Genomic DNA, 26,840 nt, shown 5'->3' on the forward strand with positions numbered 1-26,840 from the left:
TCTTAATCGCGGTAATACGAATAATGGACGTTATCGCGATTAAAGAATTTTAATGGCGATTTTCTACGGAATAAAGAAATATCTCGCTGCTTGCTATTACACGCTGAACTAATGGCCATCATGTGTCTACTGAGTGCCCTTAGAAAGACACAAGTCGAGGAGCCCCATTTGACTTCTTTTTTCTTCTCCCCATCATAAAAACATACGTAACTCTCAGTTTGTACTCCATGGGATTACTTCTTGCAGCTTGCAAAGTTATTCTTTGGATCGACTCCGACGATTCGCTACTGTTTGCAAGGAATTGCCAGCTTGACGGGTGTTATGATTGTCGAAAAATATAGTGGTGACGTGGGCGACCAGTAATAGGGGCGGGTGTCGCGCTTCATCCCTGATTAAATAGTATCGCCCTTATAGCGATATCCCAGTGTCATAAGCTTGTTCTGTCAGCCGTTTTTATAAATATCTAATTATACCAGGAAACTAATATCAATATGTTATTTTAAAATGGGATAAGAACTTACTCGAGTTGACTCTGGTTTGACTCTGCTGTAATCGTAGATTTTGATAAGGCCCCTCGACCTGACTGTATGCGCGTTCCACGTACGCAGTGGGATATTGTGTGCTGGTGTAGGGGGCCACCCATTAACAATGAGCCCTTTATAATAAACAACTGCTGTAACTCCTTGAAAAGTCTGTATGGTGTATCCAAGTATGCCGGGGAATCCCAGTTGTGAAAGCTGAGAATAATGAAATCCTAAACTCGTGTACTTATTGGGCGTTTGTTATTGAAGAATAGGTTGATTTAATATTCTGTATGTGAGATTAGCTTCTTTCTTGTTTTGGGCTACTTTTTGCTCTACGGGTTCCGATAGCTTTCAGGGACTTATCGTGACCCTATGATATGGGTCTACGCTCTTGGGAGGTTATTAATAGCGATTTGTTCCGCCATTCTTATTTCGACACTCGTTCCAACTTCCTTTTTGGATAATGGAACTTAATGTGAGAACAACTGGTGTAATTGAAAATCGCTAGTCATAATGTTGCCGATTGCGTTTCAGTGTACTTTGGAAAATATTTCTACTGCCTTATTGGCTGGTTACTGCGAGTTGGTCAGCACGTGGGTCCAAATAGCGGCAACTTTAATAGAATTTAATTTGTATCTATGATCGGGGAAGACCGTCTCTTTAACCTTCGTTACTGGTCGTACAAACGTATCGATTTTATTTATCGGACAATTAGCGGCATCACGGGTACTTGGATACTGACTAGAATCTAAAGCTGCTCTGGGCTAGTTGATTTGATCGTTTACAAATTTTTATTTTTCGCTTTGTATTTCCTTTGCGATGCTTTTATCGCTTGCACTCAGAGGTCGGGAATTTTCGGAAATAAGAGAAGCGTGCTTCTGCTTTGTATACGACTACGAAAATGGGGGGGTCGGTATACGTAGGAGAAAAAAAAAAAGAAATCTACCAGAGGGTCGCGCCACGCTGATATATTGCGTTGCCATAGAGCGCAGCGTTCATTGTGAAAGCGGACACCCCTGGGAGAGATGCTGCGTGCTCCTGACAACTCGGATCGGATTTTCGAAAATTAGGGTTGACATCGGGAAAGAATTGCACGGGCAAGCTTTTGATAGCGGGAGAAGGAATCCTACCGCCGTTGACATTGGAAATGCATTTCTATGGAGATTTACACTTTGCATATAACTCTGAGCATATCGAATAAGGTGGGACGTGTGCATTTTTTTGTTTTAATAAGAATTCTCGTAATATCCTGTTCAGAGTTATCAGTGCAAAGTGACTCTGAAAAAGTTGCCATATAGAGATTGTAAGACAATTGACCAATTGAACGTTGGGTCGAGTGATGTGGCCCTGACAAAGAAGCGATGAAAGAAGTCGCGAACAGGCGACTGTATATGGTCGAGGCGCTAAAGAGACTTATGGCGCCATGGGGTCCCTTAGCGTCTCTTGCCGTCAGGCCTGGCAACTCTCCTCGTCCTCTGGGCGCCGATTACACTTGCCCGTTCGTGCTATAAATATGATTAATGTCATGCGTCCCGACGCATCCACTATTTACGTCGACGTTAAAATTCGCTCGATTCGATTTCACCCTTTCCCGCCGGGAACTCTCGAAGACGTATGTAAGTTTTCATGGGCGCCTATACGGGGAGTTGTGGAAATGACAGAGGTGACGTACGACTGGATTTCGGAAATGGCTCCCAGCATTCCGTCAGACTTTCCCCATCGGAATCCGGCAATCAATTTCTCTCTTAGTTCTCGCACCCTCCTTTCGCGATGCTTCTGCTGACTTCTTGGCTAAGGGTAGAATACACAGTGACACAAGGGGACAGATATTTTGTCCTCCTATCCCCAGCTTCACTCGCTTTCACGTAATCTCATTAGCGAATGAAAAGAAAGCGTCGTGCAGTACGTCAGGAAAGAGGGCGCCACTTATACTCGGAAAAATAACCTCGTCTCAACGAGCAGAACATCCCTTAGCGAAACTTGCGAAAATTCACTTAGCCGAGCCTCTCAATAGGCCGTGTGTACCAACGTACTCCATTCAGGGTGAGAAAAGCTCAAGGGACGCTTTTGTGACGGTACGAACCTTTTTTGCCCTTGTAAACAAAAAAAAACCGGTTAAGGTAATGGGATCTAAAAAGTTAGACGAGTAAAATTTGCTCCAGTTTTATAACGAAGAATTGCCAATTCCTTGAATCACCCTGTAGACCCGTTCGCGGGATTGTTCTTTGCGTAAAAAAAATTAATCACCCAGCTTCCGGTTATGGGAAACCCCTTAACCGCAAAGGGCTCCATGGGCAGCATCCAGCAGCATCCCATAGTAAGGACTCGCAGGGATGGACCGTGGTGAATCCAACCGGAAAAGGTTCACCTTCTTTTTTTTGCGAAACCACTACCCGCACCACCCATTCCTCAAACACGCCAGCAACGCCTACGGTATATCTACCCTATGGTACATTCGTACTAAGTCTTATACCTGGTGGTCGTAGCTTTCACGTTGGAATGCGTCCATTTTACCCATTGCCGGGCCGAAGGGAATCCCACGGAGCCCTGGATGGAGTTCGGCCAGACAACGTCGACGTTAAAACAACGAAACGACACGGCGCCACGTGCTGGCGAATGCGTACCAGACAATTGAGGACATCCATTCTCGGTACGGTCGACTCTTTCTTTCAGGCTTCCCTTCATATCCTTACTATATCTATCTGTATATCCAGCCTGACCCTCCGTCAGGCCTGTTATATATCCAACACGTTGTCTTGTCCTTCCCTTTTCTTTCATTGCGTTCGCATACCACCCTTCTTCCTCCTATTTCCCCTCTCTGACTAACAATCCTTATTCTTTTACCCCTCTAACCCTTCGTCCGGCGCCCGCAGGCTCCTCGCACCATCCCTTTGTAGTCGCATCTTCGCTATCATTCTTCGCTTCTAAACGTTAAACCTCTGGTAGGGTACCACTAATTTTCTTTTCTTTTCTTATATAGATATCTCTTTTTACTCGGTTTCGAACAAATGTCTGGTTATTCCTTTTCTTCGCTTCTCCTCGAAAAATCCTTTCAGTCGAATTCTCGTTCGACCGGTTGAAAGAATCTGGTGGGGATTCAGAGACAGGAATATGGACTCGGTGTACGTTTTGTTCGGATTGTTTGACGAACCCTTGGTAATGATAATGACGACACGGATGGGGAGTTTTTGTATCGTGCAGGGTGCCTCTACGCGTGGTAATGGTAAGAGTGGCGTTTCTCGTGGTTTTACTTTCGGAAATACATGTCTTCCTATTCCTCCTCCCTATGGTCGTGCTCTCTCGACACGGTTCGCTTACTTGATTTACTGTCGTCTAGCCAGCTACTGCGTCTTCGGGGGGATAGTTAATCCTAGTGCTTTTCTGGCGTTGATTTTCAGCAAGTATTTTCAAATCTTGGGAATATTCTGGCTACCACGCAGTATTTGCTTTTTATCTGGGGTATTTTTTTATAAGCGCGACAAGAGCCACTGACACCTTTCTTCGTTAGTTATTACTATGGCGGGAATGTCGTTTTTATAACTATAGGTATTGTAGAGAGACGAAGATTGAAATTGCTGAACGGAAAAATTTTTATCACGGTAAGAATTATTTTTCTGGTATTTCAGTCTTTTCGATTCGACTACGAACGGCCGTTTCCACCTCGTGAGGTTTACTCTTCTGATCTCGTTCTGGTTGTGTGTACTCAATGCAGACTGATATTTTGCCTGGAAAAAATGAAGTGTATTACGCGAAAAAATTTATTCACTGCCAGATTCGCTACATCCGTTTGTGAAACGTGAACAAAAAAATAAAGGTATACCCTCCTATACATTGTAAGTAATGATATATATTTATATGTATAGTGCGTAATGATTCCTTCGCAGTTTACCTTCATCGCCCTCGACTGTTTTCTCGCACCCTCGACAAGATGGCTGTCTCCACGCGCGATGCGTGAAAATATTTATAAAACGTTCAAGCGGGCTTATTGTACACCCTTGGAAAAACAGATTGCCATCGGGCCGAATTAATTGCCGTCGAAATAGCACACACGTCCCTGCATATCCAACCTCGACGACCTTTTTGGCTTATTGCGGGAGATAATATTTTCAGACCGCAGAGCACTCGGCCAACATTTGACGATAAATATTTTCCATTTCGCAGAAATCGACGGTAGATAAACGTGGAAGAGAAAAATTCAGCAGGATACATTAAATATCAGTTCGTATCGTCGATTGTTCGAATAACCATGTCCGTGCAGTGTTTATTTTATTCCACTGTCATTTCATATTTTTGCATCTTTAAGATTTTCGCAAAATTGACTAATTTTGGTAAATCGAATAGCAACGAGCAGCCAAAGAGATTTTTCCGTGGCACGAAACTTTGTGCTGCTTTCCTCTCTGCGGTTTCCTCCCTTACTCGGCTCGCTGCGAATGCACTATATAGTTATAAGGTTACACACTTTTCCATCGGCATTTTACATTTTCTTTTGCATTTTCTTCCGCAGCCGCGCGATGTCTTTATTTACGTATTTTCCAGCGACACGCTCGGCGACACCGCAAACCCGCAAACCCCTCGCGGTCTCGAATCCTTGCGAAACTTTGCCACGGCAATTTTGGCAAAAAGTGTCTCCCCGCCGCATGCTTTTTGTTTCATTCTTTTCAGCATACCTATGGGTTCCACCCTTGCTACTATTACTATCGTTTACTCTCCTTCTCTCGTCTCCTCGTACCATCCGCAGCACACCCCTGCCAAATCTTGTGTATTTCACTCGCGAAAACTTTTCGGAACTCTTTTACCCTCTAAGACGCTGCTTCGATTCCAAGTATAGTAACGCACTACAGGTCGAGACGGAAGAAGGTAAAAGTTTAACGATCCAATCGAAAAGACTTTTGCCTGACTAGTTTTTTTCTTCAGGATCTCTATTTTTCCAAATTGAGACACTTTACCGTCTACCTTATATCCCGCTTTACAGTGTACCTTAGGAAGAGAAAGATTCGTATAATTGCTTACGTTACCATGGATTAAAACTTTTCGCCCATTTGGACTTCTTCATTGATACGAGGAAAACAACGATATAAGAAAAACAATATTGCGCATAGCAGAATTTCACGGGACATGCAGTTTCAGTGCGACCCCGATGCTCGCTTATCGTTACAAATCGACGATCTATGCTGTCATTACTATTTTCCCATCAGTACGTACTCGCATTACTTCACGATATAACTTGGTATTCATACTACGACACGAGTGGAATGCGCCCTGTACAGCCATTTACTACACGATACGAAAGACTTGCACGCGCCAGGTGAAGGAAGCCCATGGTTTCCTACCTACGTACCATATGGCGATCGCCATAAGATACTTCTTACAGGTTCGAGAAAGGGCGCGGCCCATTGTTTACGACAAGCGACCTAGCTTAATCCTACTCTCCGAATGATTGCGTTGAAGCTCTCAGAGCCAAGAAATTTCGGTTGGTTTCAATTGTTAAGAAATAATTAAGTTTGGACTTTCGTTATTTGCAATAATGGGTATCACGCCCCTCCGAGTAAAGCTGTCACGACGTTCTCGCGCCGTTTTCAATCGTACAAGATCAAGGGCCTCCATTCATAAAACCGAGGATTCATATTTTTTTTTTTATATTTATCGGCATCCACGCAACAACCCACATAAAAAGAAATGACGATTCTTATTCCTCGAATACGATCATCCGTCTCTATGTGCGAGAAATTTGTCGTGTCGCCTCACGAATTCCAATACGACGAATATCTATCGAGTGGGAAGTTTTCAAGAAGAAATAGAATAAAAAAAGAATAGTCGTTATACGATATTTAAGCGCTCGAGTGGTGCCGGTACTGCAGTAGCTACTCGAGTACCGGAACGCTTTACATACCTGGCACGGGAACGGCCCGCAGGAATGAATGAAGTTATTTCGGTTAGCTCAAGTGGCGACTTTATTTTCGCACTCTCCGATAAGAACGGAATGCATTTTTGCCAGCCGATCCCAGACCAAGTCCGCTCTCGAGTGTGGATTAGCTAAAAATCTATTTTTGTTTACAGTTACTTGGAGCCACGTATTCGTAGGCAATGCGCCGTGTATCTATTTGCATACCTTCGTAAGCAAATAAAGATCCCTAGATTGTTCTCTAGGGAATATTCAAGGTTTAGGTACTCGTACCTTTTTTCCTTTTTCGTTTCAACAATTATACCTAACCTAACCCAATTTGACTCCTAGGCCGATGCCTATATCGATTTCAGGAATCTTGTGCCTCTCGTGGGAACATTTTATGACGTTATTGAGCTCGGTAATAAAGTTACTATCGGACCTCCGACGGTCACTGAAGAATCGGAATAACTAGGCCGCGTAACAAAGACTCATAGTAGAGAAGGTAGACTTACTTTAGAATCTGACTAAGTAGAGCATGAAGAAACTGACTGTACTATAGATGCGTATTCTCTTGCGTTCACGTTTCAACAAACGCACGTCTTTTGAATTGATGACTTCTATTGGCACAGGTTACTTTTTTTTTCATATATTTTTTTCAATCATTGTGTACAACGAGACTGCTTTAGTGATGTTTGTTTTTAAGAAATTTACAGTATTGTTCACCCTCTCATTCCTTACATTCCCTGCATTCCTACTAAGTCTGTGGTATCGTATATCTACGATTACTGGATACGTTAACTGTATACGCGTCGTAAGGCACACGCAACTTATGTAAGAACCTGTATTGGTTTAATACAAATTCTAATGACTCAATTTGATACGGTGATTCCTACATGGTCTTTCTTTGTCAAGTGATTCCTTTTCATAGGTGTACGCCTATTAGCAGCGTGTACTGTATATGGAAATATATACTGTGTATCTCTACCGCACGTTAATGATATGCTTTTATATATAAATAAAAAGGATTGGAATAGGTAGCGGTCCCTATGGTGGCTTACACTCGTTTACGGTGACTTAAATCCAGGAAACGTCGAAATCGGGCTTGTTAGATAAATTGAGAACAGGGCGAAGCGAATGCTGCGATAAATGTGGCAGACACTCCAATTGCTACTCTTCGTTCCGTGCCTCTTCTTTTTATTCGTTACTTCTTCAAGCACTTTTCGTTGAATCCATGCCTTGTGCTTGGATTCGTAATTATTTTAATGTGACTGCCCTATTATTTTAATGCGTACGACCTTAGTTGAGCGTCGTCGTCTTGGATAATTAGTTTTTTCAGGATTTTCGTTTTTTTTTTTAAATTTTTACTTTGGAAACGTTCGACCAGACACGTCACGTAGTGCCGGAGATAATTTTGCATTTTTCATACACTTGGTGTATTCTCGTGCGACTTTGGCGTCTCACTGTCAATATGAGCGAATGCGCATTTGAGCATTTTCCGTGATATTATATTTACGTCAATATTTAAAAATTAAACATTTAACAGTTGGTTACCTGTGCCAAGATAGGTACTTGTTATTCTTTCGGTATAGTTAAACGAGGCGAGTCGTATGCGTCTGACGTTCAGTTAACAATTCTGTCAAGGATTTTTGCTTTGTAACATTCTAAAATTTTGTGGCCACCATTCTTTGATTCTTTGGCGAAGCACGTGCTCGACATACCGAAGTCTCGCTTGACAGATGACGGACGCGAATATTCTGCCTTAAAAGCGTGTATCAATAGGACCAGCACGTGGTGCACTCAAAAAGAAAAGAAAAAAAAAGAAAACGCAAAGAAAGGGACCAGGGAATCTGAGACCCACATGATGAGCACCTTTAGCAGATGGTTTCAGAAAAGTCCTTTTTGAGATTCAACGTTACCAGAGAATGGACCGGTTCGTTGAATATGTGTATATAACTATATATATATATATATATATATATACATATTGTTGGCTGGTACCGATTCCACAGCTGTCGAAGACCCTTTGCGCTTCACGTACATCTGTTGGGTTTTATAATTTCTTATAGCGTGACCTTCGAATTCCTCACTTCCTCCTATTTCTTCTAAAATACCTTCCCGCTCACCCTCCCGTAATTTCTCTCTTTTTACTTCGCCCCGACACACGCTCGAATAATCATTCCACGCTTCGCGTTTCCACTTTCTCGGGTCAAAGGATCCCACACTGCAATTTACGGTCATTACTCGAACATTTGTTGCCTAGATTCTTAAGTACACCAGAAGCACGTCTATGCACACGTGACAATAAGCAGGTCGGAATTATACAATTTCTAAGAATCTAAGAATAGCTGGAGAATCTTTCAAGGACAACAAATTACGATACACTCAATATTTCTTGGCGAAACTTACGAATCCAAGAACTCTCACAATGATCTATATATATATATATATATATATTTAGGTAGTAAGAAAACTCAATTCGATATTCCACTCGCAACACCGGGACGCGTCTTATCGTCTCCGCCCTTAAATTGACTGCCTAGCCAGAGTCAACCCCTTTCCACGCTTTCGGCCTGACTCGAATTTTTTATTAAATCCCCGCCACTCCATAATGGCGATTCCTACCGTGTATCGAGATAAAATTCAATTTTACCACTCGTGCCTGCCGGGCTGCTCGGTTTATTTACCCTTCCACGGTTTCCAATTGGATGCGCACCTACCGTCAGAAATAAAATTCTTCCGCTGCTTGCCCAACCGACTCCCAATCCTCTTGTGCCTCCTGCTCGGACCTACTTGCGTTCCACTGTCTTCGCACTCCAAACACACTTTACACCGTCTATAGCTGTATACGCGTGTGTCTAACCAGGTTCCTACATAGTTGAATACACTCCGAGTATCGTGTGTGCACACGTTACCTACGTGCCAGTCTCACCTTGGTTACTAAGCGGAATATGATACCTACTGCGGAGCGTGTTTGCTCAAATAATTGCTCAATTTTATGGCAAACCTCCCTAACCCACATTTCGTCCATGTCTGCGTTCACGGGGAGTAACGAGCGCGCGATAATTGAAATGGATTCAAAAGGGGGTCGATGGCTCTGCAAATTGAATAAGAAGTGGATTGGGAATGAACAAAAAAAAATCAATCAACCGAGCACTCTGGAGAATCGCCAAAAATTTCCGCTATCCTCGCGCGCGCACGATATCTAGGAATAATTCTAATTGTAAGTCGTTTAAACGTTCTGACCTTGCCGGTAATAGCGGATAATTAGAGAGACGAGAGGATCTTATGGTCGGCAGATTCCCGTGCTACTCGCGCGATAGCGCGTGATGTACATTGTTTCGGGCCGTATCTTTGGGTGCTGTCAAAATATCGCTTCTTTGTTTTATCATCTTTTCTGTTTCTCGCTCATGTTCACGATGAAATGTTGCCATTGTGCGAGTTGGATTATTTTTATTGTTACAGGCAGTGATTTTTGAATGCCGTTCTATTTGGTTTTCTCTCTCTCTTTGTTTTTCTTTTTTTCTTTTATTATGTCTGCTCTCGTTTTCTTTACTCTCGGCTCCTCTTTCGAGTTCCCTTACTTTTACTCTCTTCGATCGTCATATTTCGGCGTGCTTTGTTTCGCTTCGGCAACCATCGAAACACGCGCTTCCGCTCTGCGGGCACAATGGCGCCCTTCATGCCATCGGGCTCTTCTGCAGTTGCGGCTTTGTGCGACGTCGCTTCGGGTACCATTGGTCGGCCATTGTTTCCCGTTATTGTGACTATATTATCGTGCTCTGTCATTGATTTATGCGATTCTCTTGTCCCTTTGCACCGTGCATGGATGGTACGTCCCTGGGGGCAGGGTCTGTGAGGATTTGTGGTTTTTTTTTTCAAAATATAAACGTTCTTATTAGGGCAACTTTTAGGTTGTGGAATTGCGTATTAATATTCCAATTACTCTGAAATTTAGCAATTTTCTAAAACACGTGGATTACGCGCTGGGCTGGCGCTAACTCTAATTTCCCTCGGCCTGTCAGCGAATCCCTGAGGCGGCACTCTGTATAACGTACCCTCGGGACTCTCTTGGACGGTTATTCCGCCGTCGAGAGTGGAAACATCCCTCAACTGTAGTTGGGGGGTAGATTTTCTCGAGTTTCGGCAAAAAGAGGGCTAGCCTGGAAAAACAGAGCTTCTACCTTGGGTCAAGACCGGAAGCGGATCGGAGAGTTTTGGGAAATGGAGCGATTTCGAAAATCGAATGAAGCCCAAACGGAAATTGCGTAATCGGCCGTCTCTCCCCCTTCCCTCTCACGCGCCGCTCTCGAGAGGCTGGACGCGTTTGCAGTTGCATTATGTGCGTTGTGCAGTCAGTCGCTCTGGCGACAGCTACGTATACCTATATTGTGTGTACATAAGGGTGGCAGCCTGGTAGGCAACCTTGTGACAGATTCAGGTTTGTATTCAAAATGCGACGCAAGCCGTGTCGGGCGACTTGTGCTCCTGGGAAATGCCATTCGCACTCCCACGTGTATTCGCCCTGTACAGAACTATCGTTGAAACGTACCGCGACTTCCGCCTGAAATACGTGCTGATCGTTGGGAAGGCGTCTTAAACTTCGGCGAAGCTTTACAGCAACGATATTTATAGTTAGATGGCATTAAGTTCGCTGAGATTGTCACGAGGAAAGGGGATGTTGGAAAAAGCAGTTTGCTGGATTGGCGATGGTTTTTGTCTACTGCCTTTTTTTTCAACATTTTACAACTTTTTTAAAAATATTTTTTAATTTTTTTTATTTCGGGGTAAAGGCTATAAGAAAGGCAGGTGCACTCACGAACATCCGGTTGATACTGAGAGTAGTCCACTTCCGCCTTTTCGTTTGGCCATAAGGCACAGGCATTTCCGGTTTCGCCTGATGGAAGACTGGGATTTCTTAAATACGTCCTTTAAACAGCGGAGATTTTTTTTGGATCTTTTGGTCGTTTTAACATTTCTTTTTGTTTTTTTTATTTCATATTTACATAATCCGCTCATCAATACTTACCTAAGAATTACGTGAATACATGCATAGAGAGACGAGCTCGATTGGTGTTATATTATTACGAATTCTTGGCAAAACGAAAATCTGTGATTTTGGCGTCTTGCCAAAAATTTCCATGGACCGTCGCGACGCTCTTTTTTACGTTATGCAAGCTTTCCCCTTTCTCCCCTTACTCCAAGTTAGATGTCACTGTATATACTTTTCGTATGATTTTCTTGTATTCATAGAAATCCGCCGTATTGAAAGGGAATTTTTTTTTCATGACGGTATTGCTTCTCTTCAGCAAAATCACGTACAGGGAAATACCTATTTTAAAATAAAATTCCTTTTTTTTTACTTCTTTCAATTCGTCAGTAACCACTTCAAGACCCACTTCTCCGTACGTGATTCTACGGGTTGATTCATCGCTCTCGTCTACGATGCGTAAAGTAACTGTAAGCCATGACGTCACGCTAAACAATTTACGTGCTTCTCAGCAGTCTTTCTATTCGCCGTTTTCCTGCTTTCGATCGCGCATCCACGTTTCCTGTTTGTAATCGTAACGTTGCGCTGCGCTTTTTTTTTTTTATTAGGGAGAAAAAGCGCGAGACAGACAAAAACGAAAACTTGCCCAACGAGGCACGTCGGCAGCATCCAGCGCGATGAATACATAGAAAATTGATTAATGACCCCGGGACCGCGTAGAGCCGAATTAATATTTTCGAACAACCCCCGTATCCCTTGTGGAAGCTCCGTTAATTTTCTTGACGCGGAAAAGCGATGCCGGGCATTGTTCCGGGAAGGGGGGGGGGCAACGCAGGAGTGGGAAGAATTATCGTGCAGTTCGGAGAGGAGTGGAAAAAAGGTCGAAGACACTTTGGAGGAAAAAAAGGAATCGCGCAGGAAAAAAAATTAATTACAGAGTGGCATCCCCGACGGACACGCAATTCGTCACGGCTACGACGTTAATCCGAACGTCGACGTTGCACGGCGTCGATTCGCGTTCGAACAGACGAAAACAACGACGTCACTCTTCAGCAATTTTAGAAACACTAGACGTCCATCTACCCACGCGATTTCTATTCTAATAATGTACACGTATCCTTTACTTTGGATTATATATATTTTTAAATATTTATTTTCACACGTCGATACGTTCTTTTGGCAATACGTTCCCCGAAGGTCAACCGGATTAAGAAACTGTTTATGTAATTGATGTCAATAGTCATAAATGTCCGGAAACGTTGCGGACGCAAATCACCTTGTGAATTAACATGCGCCGAGTCCCATTTCCATGAGAACGACACACAGCAGACTACCCGGGTTATATTTACACAGGCTTCTCTGATTCATCGACCTCTTCTTCTTGGCTGCATTTACTTTACCCACCAGGTATGTTTTCAACCTCGCTTCACACCGGTGTTGGCGACTGAGTTGTTCATCAATAGTTTGTGTATTAGCTGCTGTAATTATCAGGCTGTGATTGTTTCACTCCCACGTGAAAGTTATATATGTTCAACGTATGGACGTATTTGGACTATATAACTTTTTGTGGTTTTTCGTATACGTCATATATATGTTATATATATTGTTCGTATTTACGAAATATACAAAAAACCAGAAAAGATTATATGGTAAAAATATATTTTGCCTATACGTGGAATATATAACTTTTACGTGGGAGTATATTTACTCGTGTAACAGACAGGTTGGCTGCTGCGCTTTAAGCGTACGTGCAATTATCGCTGGTAACGGTAACCTCATTTTTCAATAGATGAATCAATTAATTGAACAATTATTTTTAATTTTCTATACACGACAGTGTACAGGTACTGGGACAATTATCATGTCAAATTTGACACTGGGACGATAACGATAAGATGCGCAGCGTTTAACGTACCGATTCTACTAGCCTACTTTAGGTCTATTTCCAATACTCGACTTTCGACTCGCCCAGTCGCAAACCATACGCTCCACATGTTACCAACCGTGAAACAGCATTATTTACACAGAAGGCTAAAATAATATCTCGGTCACTGGCGTGCCATGCCAAAATGTCCGAACGCTCGAATTAAACTCCGATCAATGTACATACAGTGTCTTTCAATTCAATTCTATGTAACATGCTATTCGACAAATTACGTCAGTTCACAAAATCATGTCAATCGATTAACTGTCTTACGATGGAATATCGATTTTTAGGATCTAAAATTAATTTTTTGCCTCTTCTATCGATTAATGCCTTTAATACTTCATGAGACGTCTGACTATACATAGTTTCCATTGATATCTCAATTGCCGTGGTACATACAGTCAGTACGTTTTTTATTCGTAGATTCTCAAAGACTCGACTTGAATAGGCCTTGTCACTCTTGCTGGAGTTAAAATGTAAAAAAACCAGTGTACCTAACGTAAATTCGTGCCAGTCGATATTCACTCGTTAAAAAGTAGAATCATCAGTACGTGTACCGGAGTAACGTGTAATTGGCACATATTACCTTATAGAATATTGGCACTCAGTGTATTATAAATATTATTAATTAACGGCATCCTACATCTGCGTAATGACCCACGTAGTTCACGGGTCAAACGCGAAACACGCAATCTAATTCTAACCCCATGCAAATCAGTTCCCTAACTAGCAATCCCACCCTCGACACTCTCTCGTATGAGGGTGCGAGGGGCGATGCCCATCTACCATCGACTATAGGTACAATGATTACGCACCCTCCATTCGTAAAGTCACCGGGCCATGTCCGTACTTAAATTAACCCTAGGAGCGTATAGGTGGCTGTATACGAAGAGCCAATTCTCATAAGGGCCTTTCCGCGAGGGTCCTTCCGAGACCTCTGACCCTTTTGATTCGGGGCTATCGGGAAATGGAAAACAGGGTGCGCAGGATGCAAATAGGAAATTCGCTTGCCTATGTACCTAACGTATCTACTATAATCTACCACGGTGATTCTGTACTGTACCGTTATGATATATATGGGTCGGCGGTGGTGAGATCTGATGACGTAACGCAAAGGAGCACTGCAGACGGCGATTTGGCCACTGTATGGGGTCTCGGAGTTGAATGTCGCCATGTTTGCCCGGAGTTATAATTGCAACGAGCCATAATTAGTTTTGGAAATTTAATTATTTCCGCGAGTGAAATGCGCGATAAATGTTTACCGCGATAAACCGACGACCTCCTGCCGTGCGAGTTCGTACTCCTCCGCGCCGATGAATTATCACCCCGGGTATCGATGATGGGGAATATCGCGATCGATCATGATCGATCACAGCTATTGAACTCCCATAGGTAAACAGTCTACAAGAGTGATAATCCATGGTGTTGGTTAGGTACCCCCGTACGTCCACTTGGCAAATCTTTTCTTGCAGAAAGTTCTGGCCGACCCTCTGGGGACTTTCTGAAGGGAAGGTTTAACGGCGCTCTGAAAAATGTATAATCCACGAGCCTCCTGGTTCGCTAAACTGGAAAATCCGGCATATCCCTTGGCCACAGGACCTTGCTCAATCTTTCTCTGAAAGGCTTTCCGCCCGTGGCATGTACCCGGTACTGCCAATGCGTTATTCTTTCTTACCGCAAGGTTCCCTGGAGCCTACGAAATTCATTAACCCGGTTCGTAAATTTCCCAAGGACTGACTCTGCCTATGAATCGTGACAGTTTCTATATATATATCTATATGATATATGTAGATATATTCAATGTGTATAGGTATCTGTCGAAGAATGTATTATACATATGCATGTATCTTTTAACACCGTGCAGTTAGTGCAGGCAAGATACAAGGATATGACATGTATCGCGATCCATGACGATTCTCTCTGTTACGCTTTCCAAGGACATTTTCTCACGTCGCGAAATAATACCAGTGCGTCTCCGCGCGGCTCAGGTCAAAATGATTATTGAGGAATTCCGTTTCTTTTTGTTTCAGCTATCATGGCGCACTTTTTCTTCTTGGCAGCATTCTTCTGGCTCAACACCATGTGCTTCAATATCTGGTGGAGTTTCCGGTAAGTAGCTAATTACGCGAAGAAAACCTACCGACCTTGTATACATATTGTCTTCGGCATATTTCCTGCGTTTTTCTTTTAACGAAATTTTAGTATAAGTCAGATTGAGAAATGCTTTTAATTTTCATTCCCGCGCGTGATGAAATCACGAGGCGCCGCTGGAGCCGCGCGCGTCTCGAGAGATTGATTTATAAAAGAAAGATCGAGCGCTCCTTGACGTGTTTACGCAACTTTTACATATTGCGTTTAGTTAGATAAACGTTAGGTAATACCTAGGGACTTTTAATAGACCTTTATATACAGAAAACCATGGCGATATATACTGCGTGATCCAAGCGACGAGAAAGTTCCTGGTCCTTCTAGAAAAGAAAATACTCGCAAGTCCATCTTCTTTAGGCGTCCGCGACCTCTTTGGCGAAGCATTAAATTAATCAGAAAAAAAAAGAAAGCCACAGAAGGAATCGAACACTGGATTATTGTTCGGACGAAGCAAATTGAAAAATTATCGAGATCCAATGGCAATCATGTTGATTAACGGTTTACGATGTAAACTTGACCTGCTTCCTCGTCATTGAAAACTGGATCGGTACGAGTTTGTAACCAGATGGCGAACTTGACCGTCCTCTTCTTCGTAACTCTCAGCTCACATTCAACGTGAACGCGCAACGTTGCTGTTTCTCGGTCCGGTAATGCAATGTCATAGGATGCAGGATTAGCCACCAAGACACTATCTGTACAGTATATAGAGTGAAAGATCACTCGCGCCAACTATGTAACAAGAAATAGAGAATGAAGAGCCTGTAATCCCCCATGGAAGTGACATAATAGTATAGTGTTTATAAACATTGTAAATTGTATAAATACCGTAACTAGGGTCTACTATATGCGTAGACGATATATAGAATATACCTCATTAATTAAATGGGACGAAGGAAGGAAGGCAAGTACGAGAGCACAGATCAAATCAAGATCACTCGGTCGACTGGCTAATGCGATGCAACATGGCTGCCGTAACGGTTCACATTTTCTGCCATCCTGTATTTTACGCGCATACCTACCGCCACGAGAACTTCGCGATTATCCATTTAATTATTCCCGCGTACCCGAGTCGTGCAATTTTCAAAAGTATTTCAACCGTGCAATTAGCGCGTTACCGTTACAGCTAGATTTTCCGTGGAAAAATTATGAATCGAATGCATTGTAAGAATCTTGTTTTTCCCACGATACGTACCGACATGCACTTCGGTATCAGGATAATGGATCTGACCTCGTGTTCGGTTTAACTTCTGTTCGTGTTTTTTCTAGCTTTACCAGGATCCTAAATCTCGTATGCACTTCCGTAATGTTATTCATCTTTGTGGTCCCACAAAAAATTAATTTAAAATGGGGATTTTTCACGGTGTAATTAGCAGCAGGATTACGGTGCTACAGCAGCTGGATGATGCGAATTGGGTCTCATTACTGAAACCGGGGTACCGGCAATGGCTACCAGCTATCTGGCAAACTGGTTACCGAGAACCGTTCCTTGTGCGCCTTTCGTGACGCAGCATCGTTGACAGGAAATAACGGTTCGGCCATGGACTATTGGCTTTTCCGTCTGTACGAAATACCTACCCGACCTACTGGGTAGACCTTTGGCTTAGATATTATATTGGCGTAGCCAGCAGACTAGCTGATTGTCAGTTTTAGTTTGACATACCAAGGCGAACGTGTCCCAAATATCCGGAATGTCAGACTTTGAATTTACGCAATGGAACGCTCGTTGGATATTTATCAAATAGTCGAGGCAAAATGTTGATACTACGACTGCACAAGATGATGGCACACAATGGCGAACAATAACGTACCATATACCTATATGGTATACATACTATACCATATTCTTGATGAGATAAATATCAACAAACCTTGAACCAAGGCTTACTATCTTCGCCAATCAAGAAACTCGACCTAGGGTCTATCGTAAGACCACTCGGAATCTTCCCGAAGTCGTGGCAAAGGATAACTGGGATGTAGGGTCGTCATGTTGTTACGAACGTCTGAATTAGTCGGGAAGTTCCCGGGGACCCGGGGGATCCTTATCTAAACTGGAAAACTTGAATGAGAAAAATAATCCTTACACGTTCTTACGGTTTTTCAAGTTATTTAACTAAGAGTAAGATGGAGTTAGTCTTATTGGATAGACATAATTAAATTTATAGAGTTTAACGAGCCTGCGACTCATGCCTCTTCCACCTGAGAACTTTACCCTCTTTTCCATTCCCATTTCTTATTCATCCACTTCTTATTCCCCCAACGTACCCCTACCCACTTTCGACCTTCTTTGACACTTCTTCCTTCTCGATCCACAACCCGCCCCTATACTTGGTTCACCTTCTTTCGCGAATCCAACTCAAATCTCCGCTATCTCTGCCAGAGCTCGTTATTGTTAACTAATTCATGTAAATTGCGTTAACGCAACGTGACTATCGGTCTTAAGTGCCTAACATTCGAAACTACCCGTTCCCGTCTATATACGCTATAGAGCCTGTGTAGCTCTTGCAGCTTCTAGACTCCAGAAGCCAGAAGCGGAGCTATGGCGAGGGCATAATGCGACGGGGGCATGACCACGTTATAAATGTCCGCGTTGTAGCAGTCGAGTGAATCATGCCAAGTTAAGATTCAGAGCGTGGCTGAGACGACGGTAGTAGCAGCAGCAGCAAGAGCGGAGTCTTGGCTCGGTGCACTAACCGGTGCATCCCAACTGCACTCTTCATGTCCTGTCGTCCCTTATATCTCGTAGGTCCTTACCTCTTTTGGAATGGTTACCATAGATGGAGTCTGTGACGTCAGGTCCGAAAATCAATGGTAGACGAAAAGACGCACGACTCTTACATCGACAGCGAGGTTAGCCAAGCGCGACATCGTCGCGATTGCATCACGTGCGCTGCGCCAAACTGTACAAGAAGACCAAGAAGAAGAAGAAGAAGAGGAAGAAGCGGGCGACAAAGAAGGACAGTATGGTTACTGACGGACTGGAGGAGAAGGGATGAGACATCTCGAGTGACTGACTCTGAGTGACTCGGTAACTTAGCCAGAAGAGGAAGACGAGGACGATGATGCTGGCGAGCAGAGGAAGGACGGACGGGAGGAGTCGATGACCCGGTCCGCAGCTAGGTGTCTCTTTGCAACTGTGCACCTGCACCACCTGCAGCGTGACTTTCTCGGTAATCGCATCCAGGTTATCCCACGGATACGGGAATGCCTATCGGTACGATCTATCGGGCTTTGATTGGAAACCATTTTGCATTTATGCATTCACTTTTACGTGGGAACGTGTATCTATTTTCACGTCTTCGCTATCGTTGGTTCACAAGTTCAATGTTTTTTTTTTTTTTTTTTTTTTTTTTTTTTTTTTTTTTTTTTCTTTTTCTTTACGAAACAATGACAGTCCAGTTGCTGGCAAGTCACGTGGCTCTATGGTTTTGCACTGAAATCTATTCTGTTTTTCAATTTTAGCATCAGATCTCTTTTTTTGTCATGTTACGGAAAGTGACAAACATTTACTAAGAATTCGCGTTGATTATGAACTGTATACAAACAAAAAACAACTTTCGACTCCTGGAACGACTGTACTCTGATTTTTCGTTTTTATTCGTTTCAGTGTTTCTCGTTTATCGCTACGATCTTCGATACATCTTATTCAACCTCTCGTGTATGACTTTCTTGGTGGGTTCGTCCGGTTTCGTTACACTCCACGTAATCCTGTCTTATTGTTACACGCGTTAACGAGAATGCTGTGTCCTCGCACGCGTTAAAATGCAACGTGTGTCAGCATACCGGTCACGTATTAACGTGCTGCGTGATTCTATTTAGAAGCTGCCATTAGGGGAAACAATGTAAAAGAGAGTGAGTAAGAGAGAGAGAGAGAGAGAGAGAGAGAGAGAGAGAGAGAGAGAGAGAGAGAGAGAGAGAGAGAGAGAGAATAAGATATATCGTGGGCATCAAAGTATATCGAATCTTCAGCTCACACGCGCCGACGTCTGTAGACGTCCGTTCTGTACAATGGAAACACGTAAAACTTGCGAGATGGTCAGACTCGGATTCCCATCTTTCTAATGACCCGTTAATAATTCGCTATCGCGTACCACTCGTTCCTCTGACTTTTTAGTTTTTCCACAGAATCCGTTCGTTGCTAACGGTTGGATGTAACCTCGAGAAAAAAAAGACGTCATCACCTCAGCCAGAGGTCGCTCGCTTAATTGGCAGCAGTTTCTCGGCAGAAGTCGAGAACGGTCTAGACGCCGATGCACTTTGCATGCAAGTCTCGTGCATTCCCAACCGAAATGGCTGGGTGGTTCTTCTTTATTTAGAAAATTCCGCATTCCGTATGTCCGATATGAGTCCTGTGGGTTAGCTTAAGTGCTTCTTTATTACGAGGTAAAGACTTGGTTCTAAGGTACCCAATGACACGTGACTGTTTACGATCAAGTTATTGATATAATTTTGACAGTAAGTGTCCCCGCGCACGTGGGGCTGATACGCAGAGTACTGAGACTTTTCCCAAGTAAAATTGCAAATGGGGTAGTAATTGAAGAGCAGAATTAATTGGAGTTACGTGGCTCGTTGCGAATGGCTCACAGTGGAACCCTCGAATAGCATAATCGCCGCTCCATTGTCATTCTCTATTAGATTAGAGAAGCGCGGGCATGATACTTCAGTGGTTCTCAATCGAATAAATTAATATCATTGTCACGGTGAAATTGAAAGAAAAAAAAATTCACCTTATCTATGTCCTATGCTCTTTAATGATTCGTTTGGATGGTCTTTGTATTCGTAACGCATTTGCGACATTGATATGACGGTGACACTCATTATCGAATGACGTCCTTATTCCGAAGCTATCAGCAAAATTCCTATACGATATTTGCACGTACCCACGGTGCTTGAATAATTTAACGAGCTTAGCCATTGTGCTTATCCCGTCAGCAGTCTAAGGCATCTTAGGATAGAGGAATGTACCTTGAGCTGCGAAGGTGCAGTGTCTCTCAAACGGTCGATTCAATCAATGAAAATATGTTCTGCGTAAAATGATATTTGACTGTAAAAAAAAAAAGAAAGAAACATGCGTCACTCGTTACGGAGTCGCTGTCACAAATGTCTCCGTCTATCCGTACCGTTTTATTAAGTATCCTCGGCCAAGTTTTCGCCGCGTTTGCAGAAACGTCGCCGTGGATTCCGCGACGCTTGCTTTATTGCTCTTTCCAGCCTCCCTCCGGAGCTTCACGCTTTGTTTCTTCTCGGTGTCTCCTCTTCAGCGCGACTAACCCGTCTTATATAGAACATTTCATTCGAATCCCGATTTTTAGTATCACAGTCGGAATCTCATATTTCTACGGAGACAGTTGCCTGTCCGTATCCTAGCAACTTTTCTTCCGCTAGAGAGAAACGAAGACTGCCGCCCCTCTCTATGTCCGGGTTCCCCTTTCGCATTCACGCAGAACAGGAATCGTCCTCGGTCTTGTATTAAAAAGAAAGGTCGAAGAGGCTTCTGACAAGGCGCGCTCGTGTGCAACGAGTGGAATCGGATTGGCAGCGACGACCGACTCATCCCGAAGGGAGCACCGGTTCCTCGTTTATTTCGAATTAAGGAACGCCCTTGGTACTGCTGCGTTCGGGACCCTTGGATGCCAACGAAGTTCAAAGGCGTAGGTATGGTACCTACTATGGGCTCCCTCACTCCGGCTGCCGAGCAAACATGCGGGATTATTAAGCCGTCTCGGTTGAATTTCGTCTTTGATTGGCCCGGCTCTCATAAATTCTCATTGTCGAGGTACCCGCCTCGTGTTCCCGATGCCGGAGTCCTCTTCTGCTGGACGAGTTTCTTCCGTCATTCTACCTGGCCTTGTTGATACCTGGACGGACGGCAGCCCTTTAATGGACGATCGAGCAGCCCGATGACGGCGACGTCTGACTCTTGGCAGATTTATGCCGCAAATATTAGCCGAGTAAAACAAGGAAGTCGGCTAGTCTAATGGATTGGATTGGTGAAATGACACTGGTCTCTTTCACTTTATTCTGTTGTTGCGTTCGTCTTGTCGCTTTTTACTCTCTTCGGGGATAACTTTCGTCCGAGATGGTACCGTCTCGGCAATTTGCCTAAAAGCCAGCCGAAATCTTTACATCGCGCTGTCATCCTGTCGCGCTCTATTGGATTCGTACGTTTTCATGCGTGGCTGTGTATTAGGGATTATTGGTGTCGTATACAATATATATGCGTAATTGCATATTACGTCCGCAGTGCAGTTTTACGCCTTCAGGATGTTCAAGTCGACGTTTCATAGGGTAACCATAGTTTTTCCATTTCCTGCAATTAGAGTGAACCTTTTCTTCACGCTTTATTTACCGGCGCTGCTCGGCATTGACGTATTTTTAGAAGCGTCTCCTTCCGCCCGTCTTCATTCTCTCTGTAGTTTGTCGCTGGACCGAAAAGAACCACGTAGGCTGGAGACGACTCTGCCTCGTCGTCATTGCCAAGGAACGAGAAGTCGTGGACCCGTGAAGGCACGGGGGACCGTGCGCCTAGTTAGCAGCGACCTGACGAGTGTACGAGATATTTGTTTTTTGTTCACCCTTGAGAAAAAGCCCGTAAAGCTACAGGAGCGAAGGACTCGAGGTTTCATTTTACAACCCCCACTTTATTTTGCTACCCTCGATGTAGCCAGTCGGTAAGTGGCCGTCTCACGGGCCGTTTCCCGCGTAATACGGATTCTACCCCGGAAGGGGCTTTAGGGTGAGAAAAAAGGGCGCCGCCGCTAGACTGTGTCTGGCGACGTGTCAAAAGGCGCTTCGCCATAAGCGGGTTATCTGATTCGTGGAAAAACGAAAAAAAAAAAGGAACAGCCCCTATGATTTGGGTATTGAGATTTTACACAACGGTATAGACATGTGGGTAATTTTATTTGACGAATGAAAAATCCATTAGGTTGACACATTTCTTTTTTAGGGTTGCACTAATGATACCGACCCTCTATTTTTTTTCCAATGAAATTCACTCGACGAAAAAAATCATCCTCGGCGCTAACTTACATTCGTACGCGTATTGCCTATAGTATATTTATAATTATTTCGCGCGAAGGTATCCGGCGTTTCGCGACACGTTAATTAATTTCGCATGGTTTCGCACGCTAGGTGCTCAGTGAATCGCGAAAAATAAAGGCGCTGGTCCAGGCTTGTTTTGAACTTTTTGATTTCGCGTCTGGCTTCGCATTTAATTTGCTTTTCGCATGTACACCTATAAGCCGTGTATATGTACATAGATACCGTTACGATACATTGTGTATCGTGTTTCCATATGTAGCATATACTATACATATACCAATACGTTATACACGACAGGAGTTATTTTAACTTTTTGTACGCAAATACGATTTGCTAGCAATGCACGCCATTTTCATTTGGCGAGGATTAATAAAATCTCCCGTGTAATCAGGCTCGTTTTCCGCATCGACATCGACGTCTACCCCATCCCTAAAATTTATCCAAATCGAAAGCCGATTCTGTATGCATTCCGAATACGTTACGCGCCTCGATTTCTGGTGCGTGCACACAGTCCCATGCATTGCGTGCGACGGACACGTGTTTCTAGAACACTATTCCGAAGTATCAGATATACAGCGGAGATATATTATTACGTAATTAAATTTATTCACCCCTCAATGTAATAGTCACATGATGGTTGTTTATGCTATCGTATATCAATATCGAGCGGAGGAATTGTATTTTGATCTATATTGAGTTTCTAGTGCTTCGCTCCTAGGATAACTTTCGATTTGTTTGGATAAAACGTCAGCCGCTGATAAGGCCTACGAAAATCCAAATTGATCCTCATCCTTTTTTTCTTGACACTGATAAGAATTCGCAGGGGGAAATATTTCTTCTCTATCAGCAGATGCATTAGTCTTGGCTATAGGGGATGCCTAGCTATAACGAATCTCGTCAATCACCCTGGCAAGTTTCTCGACAGCTTTCCCAAAACGATTTCCTTGTGCGCGTTGATCTTTATATGTTTTTTTCTCATCAAGGAAAATCCACCCGAAACAAGTTCGAAACTGTGTGAGTCGCATTCAGCTCGAGACATCGATGATGAATCGTCGGAAACCATATCGGGCAATCCGTATCTCGTGTTAACATAGACTTACAAGGGGTCTGATGCTCCAGGGATAGGGACGGTGCGGCAGGAAATGCACTAGGTCAAAAGAAAACAGTCCCTATTTGCATAGAACGGAGATACGCTCGATATACTTTGCTGACGGCCATTTTCTTTCATTTCCATGAAAACAAGAGAAATAAATCTAGACATCGTTTTAAGTAAGACACTTGATATCTTCCGCTGCGAAAGCAATCGATTCCAATCACTTTGAGGACAAAGAACCATGCGGTCAATCGATATAGAGAAATCTGGACCGTTTTCCGTGCATCGATGCACCTCAGGAATGCAGTTCCTAATGCAAATGCACCAGACCAACAGCTGCACCATTATGCGTATACGTATATATACGTCCGTAGAATACTACAATTTTTTTTTTATATTCGTTCATTTGCATGTTAATTTTTTTTCTATTTTCTGAAATCCTTGCTGAAATTACAGTAAAATTTTCTAATGTTTCAGTACGCATATTTCCTACACGCTTGCACGTTGGTACGCTTTAACCATCTGCCACCGTCTCGAGTTTCCATCCGTGTCTCAAAAGTTCTTCAACCTCCAGGCGGTAGTTACTGCACCCGTGGATCGTGTCCGTCGTCTCGTTGTATCAACTTCAGAAAAAGGTCCTGACGGGGCGCATCTAAGATGATCAGGGTTAGCCGTAAATCCTACGTTTTAGGTCCCAGAATTTCGACGTTTAGTCAGAACCCTCGTCGTTATATCTCTTTGCGTTATCGACTATCGGCTGCAGGCCTCTTCCATAGCTCTTCCATATATAGAATTCCGGACAATCATTCACGGGATGGTCATTTAGTTCAAGTTAATTAGGGTAAAACTACGTGACAGTTTATGGTGGTCCATAATGTACCATCTCTAATTTGGTGATATCGACGAATTTTGTTAGACTACGGGCTAGCGCGACACTTTCGTTTTCTTATTGCACATGTATATATATATATATGGATATAGATATACAGACATGTATAGAGTCTTAGAGACTACATTGTGTCGAATAAGGATGACGCGCAATACGCATTTGAAAGGACGTCCGACATTCTCGGTACACGTTTTACGTTTTCCAAGGGGATGCGTAAATTTAGATGCACGTACGCCTGCGCAGCCAAGCACGTTCTGATTAACCGGCGGTCCTTTTGATGTGGGATAAACAAACAGTTCTGGCTTGATCACTACGATATATTGGGCTTGCGGTAGGCACGCCATAATAAACGGTGTCTCCTTCCTTTTGAGTCGTATCCCCATTCGATGTTAATTAAACAACCCCGTACCTGCAAATTTAATCGAATGGCCTCGATCGCGATATCCTATTCTCAGTTTCCGGGAAGGAGGAGTAGAAAGGAGATGCGAGCGTGTATAGTTTATTTTTTTTATTTCAAGCCATTATCGTACGGGAGATAATCGTGTAGCGAGTTGCGCACTGCCGGCCTCGTGACTTAATCGGGAAATATGATGAATTAATTGAATAGCAGAGCAAAAGCCATCCCATCGACATGGATTTACGTGCAGTCTAGGTTCACTGTTATACGGGGTTGATATGAGGTTGGACCAATCAACGTATCCCTCTTCTTTCAGTTATTCGTAAAGGGATTTAACCTACAATTTTTTTTACAGATCTCCATACACGGTCATTTATATCCATTGATTTTTCACAATTCTTTTGAACCATTCATCCGTATCGCTGTACTTAACGCTTTTTTTATTTACGGTCTCGTGTGGGTTTTTATGCTAGTTTTTGTTGTTGTTGGGAATATCGTATGGTAATATTGAACTAAACCAGATCCTTTTTATCGTATCGACGAGGATAAGCTGCTCTCCAGGTATACAAGGTTTTCAGGCAGTGTTCTTTATTCAGGTACAGGTATAAATCCTTAGGTAAGAAGGCCTAAGTGGTCCTTGCGGAAAAAGGGTGTTTTAAAGAATTCAAAAGAAATTTTTTTAGGCGTTTGTATTGTCGCTCGTTGGAAAGACAAGGAGCTGCAACGGCATCGACCATGTTACAAGTGTGTACACTGTGTATGTGCATGCTCTACGTGTCTCATGAACAAGCCGATGTAATTTAACGCTAAGAATGGCATACCGGAAGTCGATTCGGAGACCGTGTGGACAGTTACTCGGACAGGTCCTTGGCCCGCTAGGCGGAAGTGCGCGTCACGCACTTGCGAACCGAGAGAAACTTCAATGAACAACAGAGAGGACTTAATCGAGATGCGACGAAATGAGTGAGGGAAGGAAAATAGAGTTTTTGATATTTGCAAAAAAAAATGTGGTGAAGCAGTGCAAATTTGTTGACTCTGCAACTTTTATGTCGTTGTCACGTTCGCGATGTCACTGACCGTCCGGAATGCGTATTATGCGTTTCAGTCTTGTCCTACTCGTTTCTTCTTTTTTTTTTTGCTGCACTTGACGTTAATTAGGTCTCACCGGCATTTCCGGTGGGTTGCTGGGTTCATCACGATTTCCTTTTCTGCCTTCGATGCTTTGCCACGTTCAAGGACTACATTTTTGGAGAGTCGAGAAAGAAATTTTTTTGCCAATTATTTTTTATCTCGTGGAATAAATTTGGAAAATTAATCCATTAGGTTGAAACCATATCACTTCCGCATAAGTTTGTACATACTGTACTTGTAGTATATCACTATCCGAGTGAAATTGAAACTGTAGCAATTAGTTAATTGCAGCCATCTGTAATCAGGATGCCGTCGTTTTAAAGCATTTAGAATGCACCTACGCTAACTCGCTTAACGAGCAACGTTTTGTCTTTTTTTTTTACATTGTTTCCATCTCTTTCCCTTAATCTGTTTTTCTACCTTTTTTCCTCGTCTTTTAAATCTTCTCTCAACGCATCCATCGCATTTCTTCACTTCGCCACGATTAGAGTCGATCTCATCAGATTTCTTAAGCCAGACCCGCCTAGTGATGCTTCTCACTAAAATGCTGTCCAGGAATTTCTGGGCCCAGCGTAAAAGAAAAGAAAGATAGCTGCGCTCGAAAAAGAAGTAGCTGCCCAAAAGAATTCGCCAGAGCTCCTCGCCGCTAAGTCGTGGGGCATCCGATAATTCCCCAAAGACTCAAATATATTTCGGCTCTTCTGCCGTGCGAGGAATTGCCTTCTTTACGTATTTTTAGTGCGCGGCAACGAATCGAGGATGCACCCGGGAACAACGACCGGCCGAACCAGGAATTTGCTTGGACGAAGATAAAAGCAT

General features: G+C 43.3%; 1 protein-coding gene across 1 annotated transcript in view; it reads left to right on the plus strand.

Moving 5' to 3' along the window:
- The window catches only part of LOC107267736 (probable G-protein coupled receptor Mth-like 1), a 49,196-nt gene that overhangs the window by 4,770 nt on the left and 17,586 nt on the right, over positions 1-26,840 (plus strand). Inside the window, exon 3 of the mRNA XM_015739763.2 lies at positions 15,353-15,431. Within this exon, the coding sequence (XP_015595249.1) occupies positions 15,353-15,431 (79 nt within the window). The remainder of the gene's footprint in view (positions 1-15,352; positions 15,432-26,840) is intronic.

The sequence above is a fragment of the Cephus cinctus genome, unplaced genomic scaffold, assembly GCF_000341935.2.
Source record: "Cephus cinctus unplaced genomic scaffold, Ccin1 Ccin1_scaffold0029, whole genome shotgun sequence".
In the NCBI taxonomy this organism is placed as follows: Eukaryota; Metazoa; Arthropoda; class Insecta; order Hymenoptera; family Cephidae; genus Cephus; species Cephus cinctus.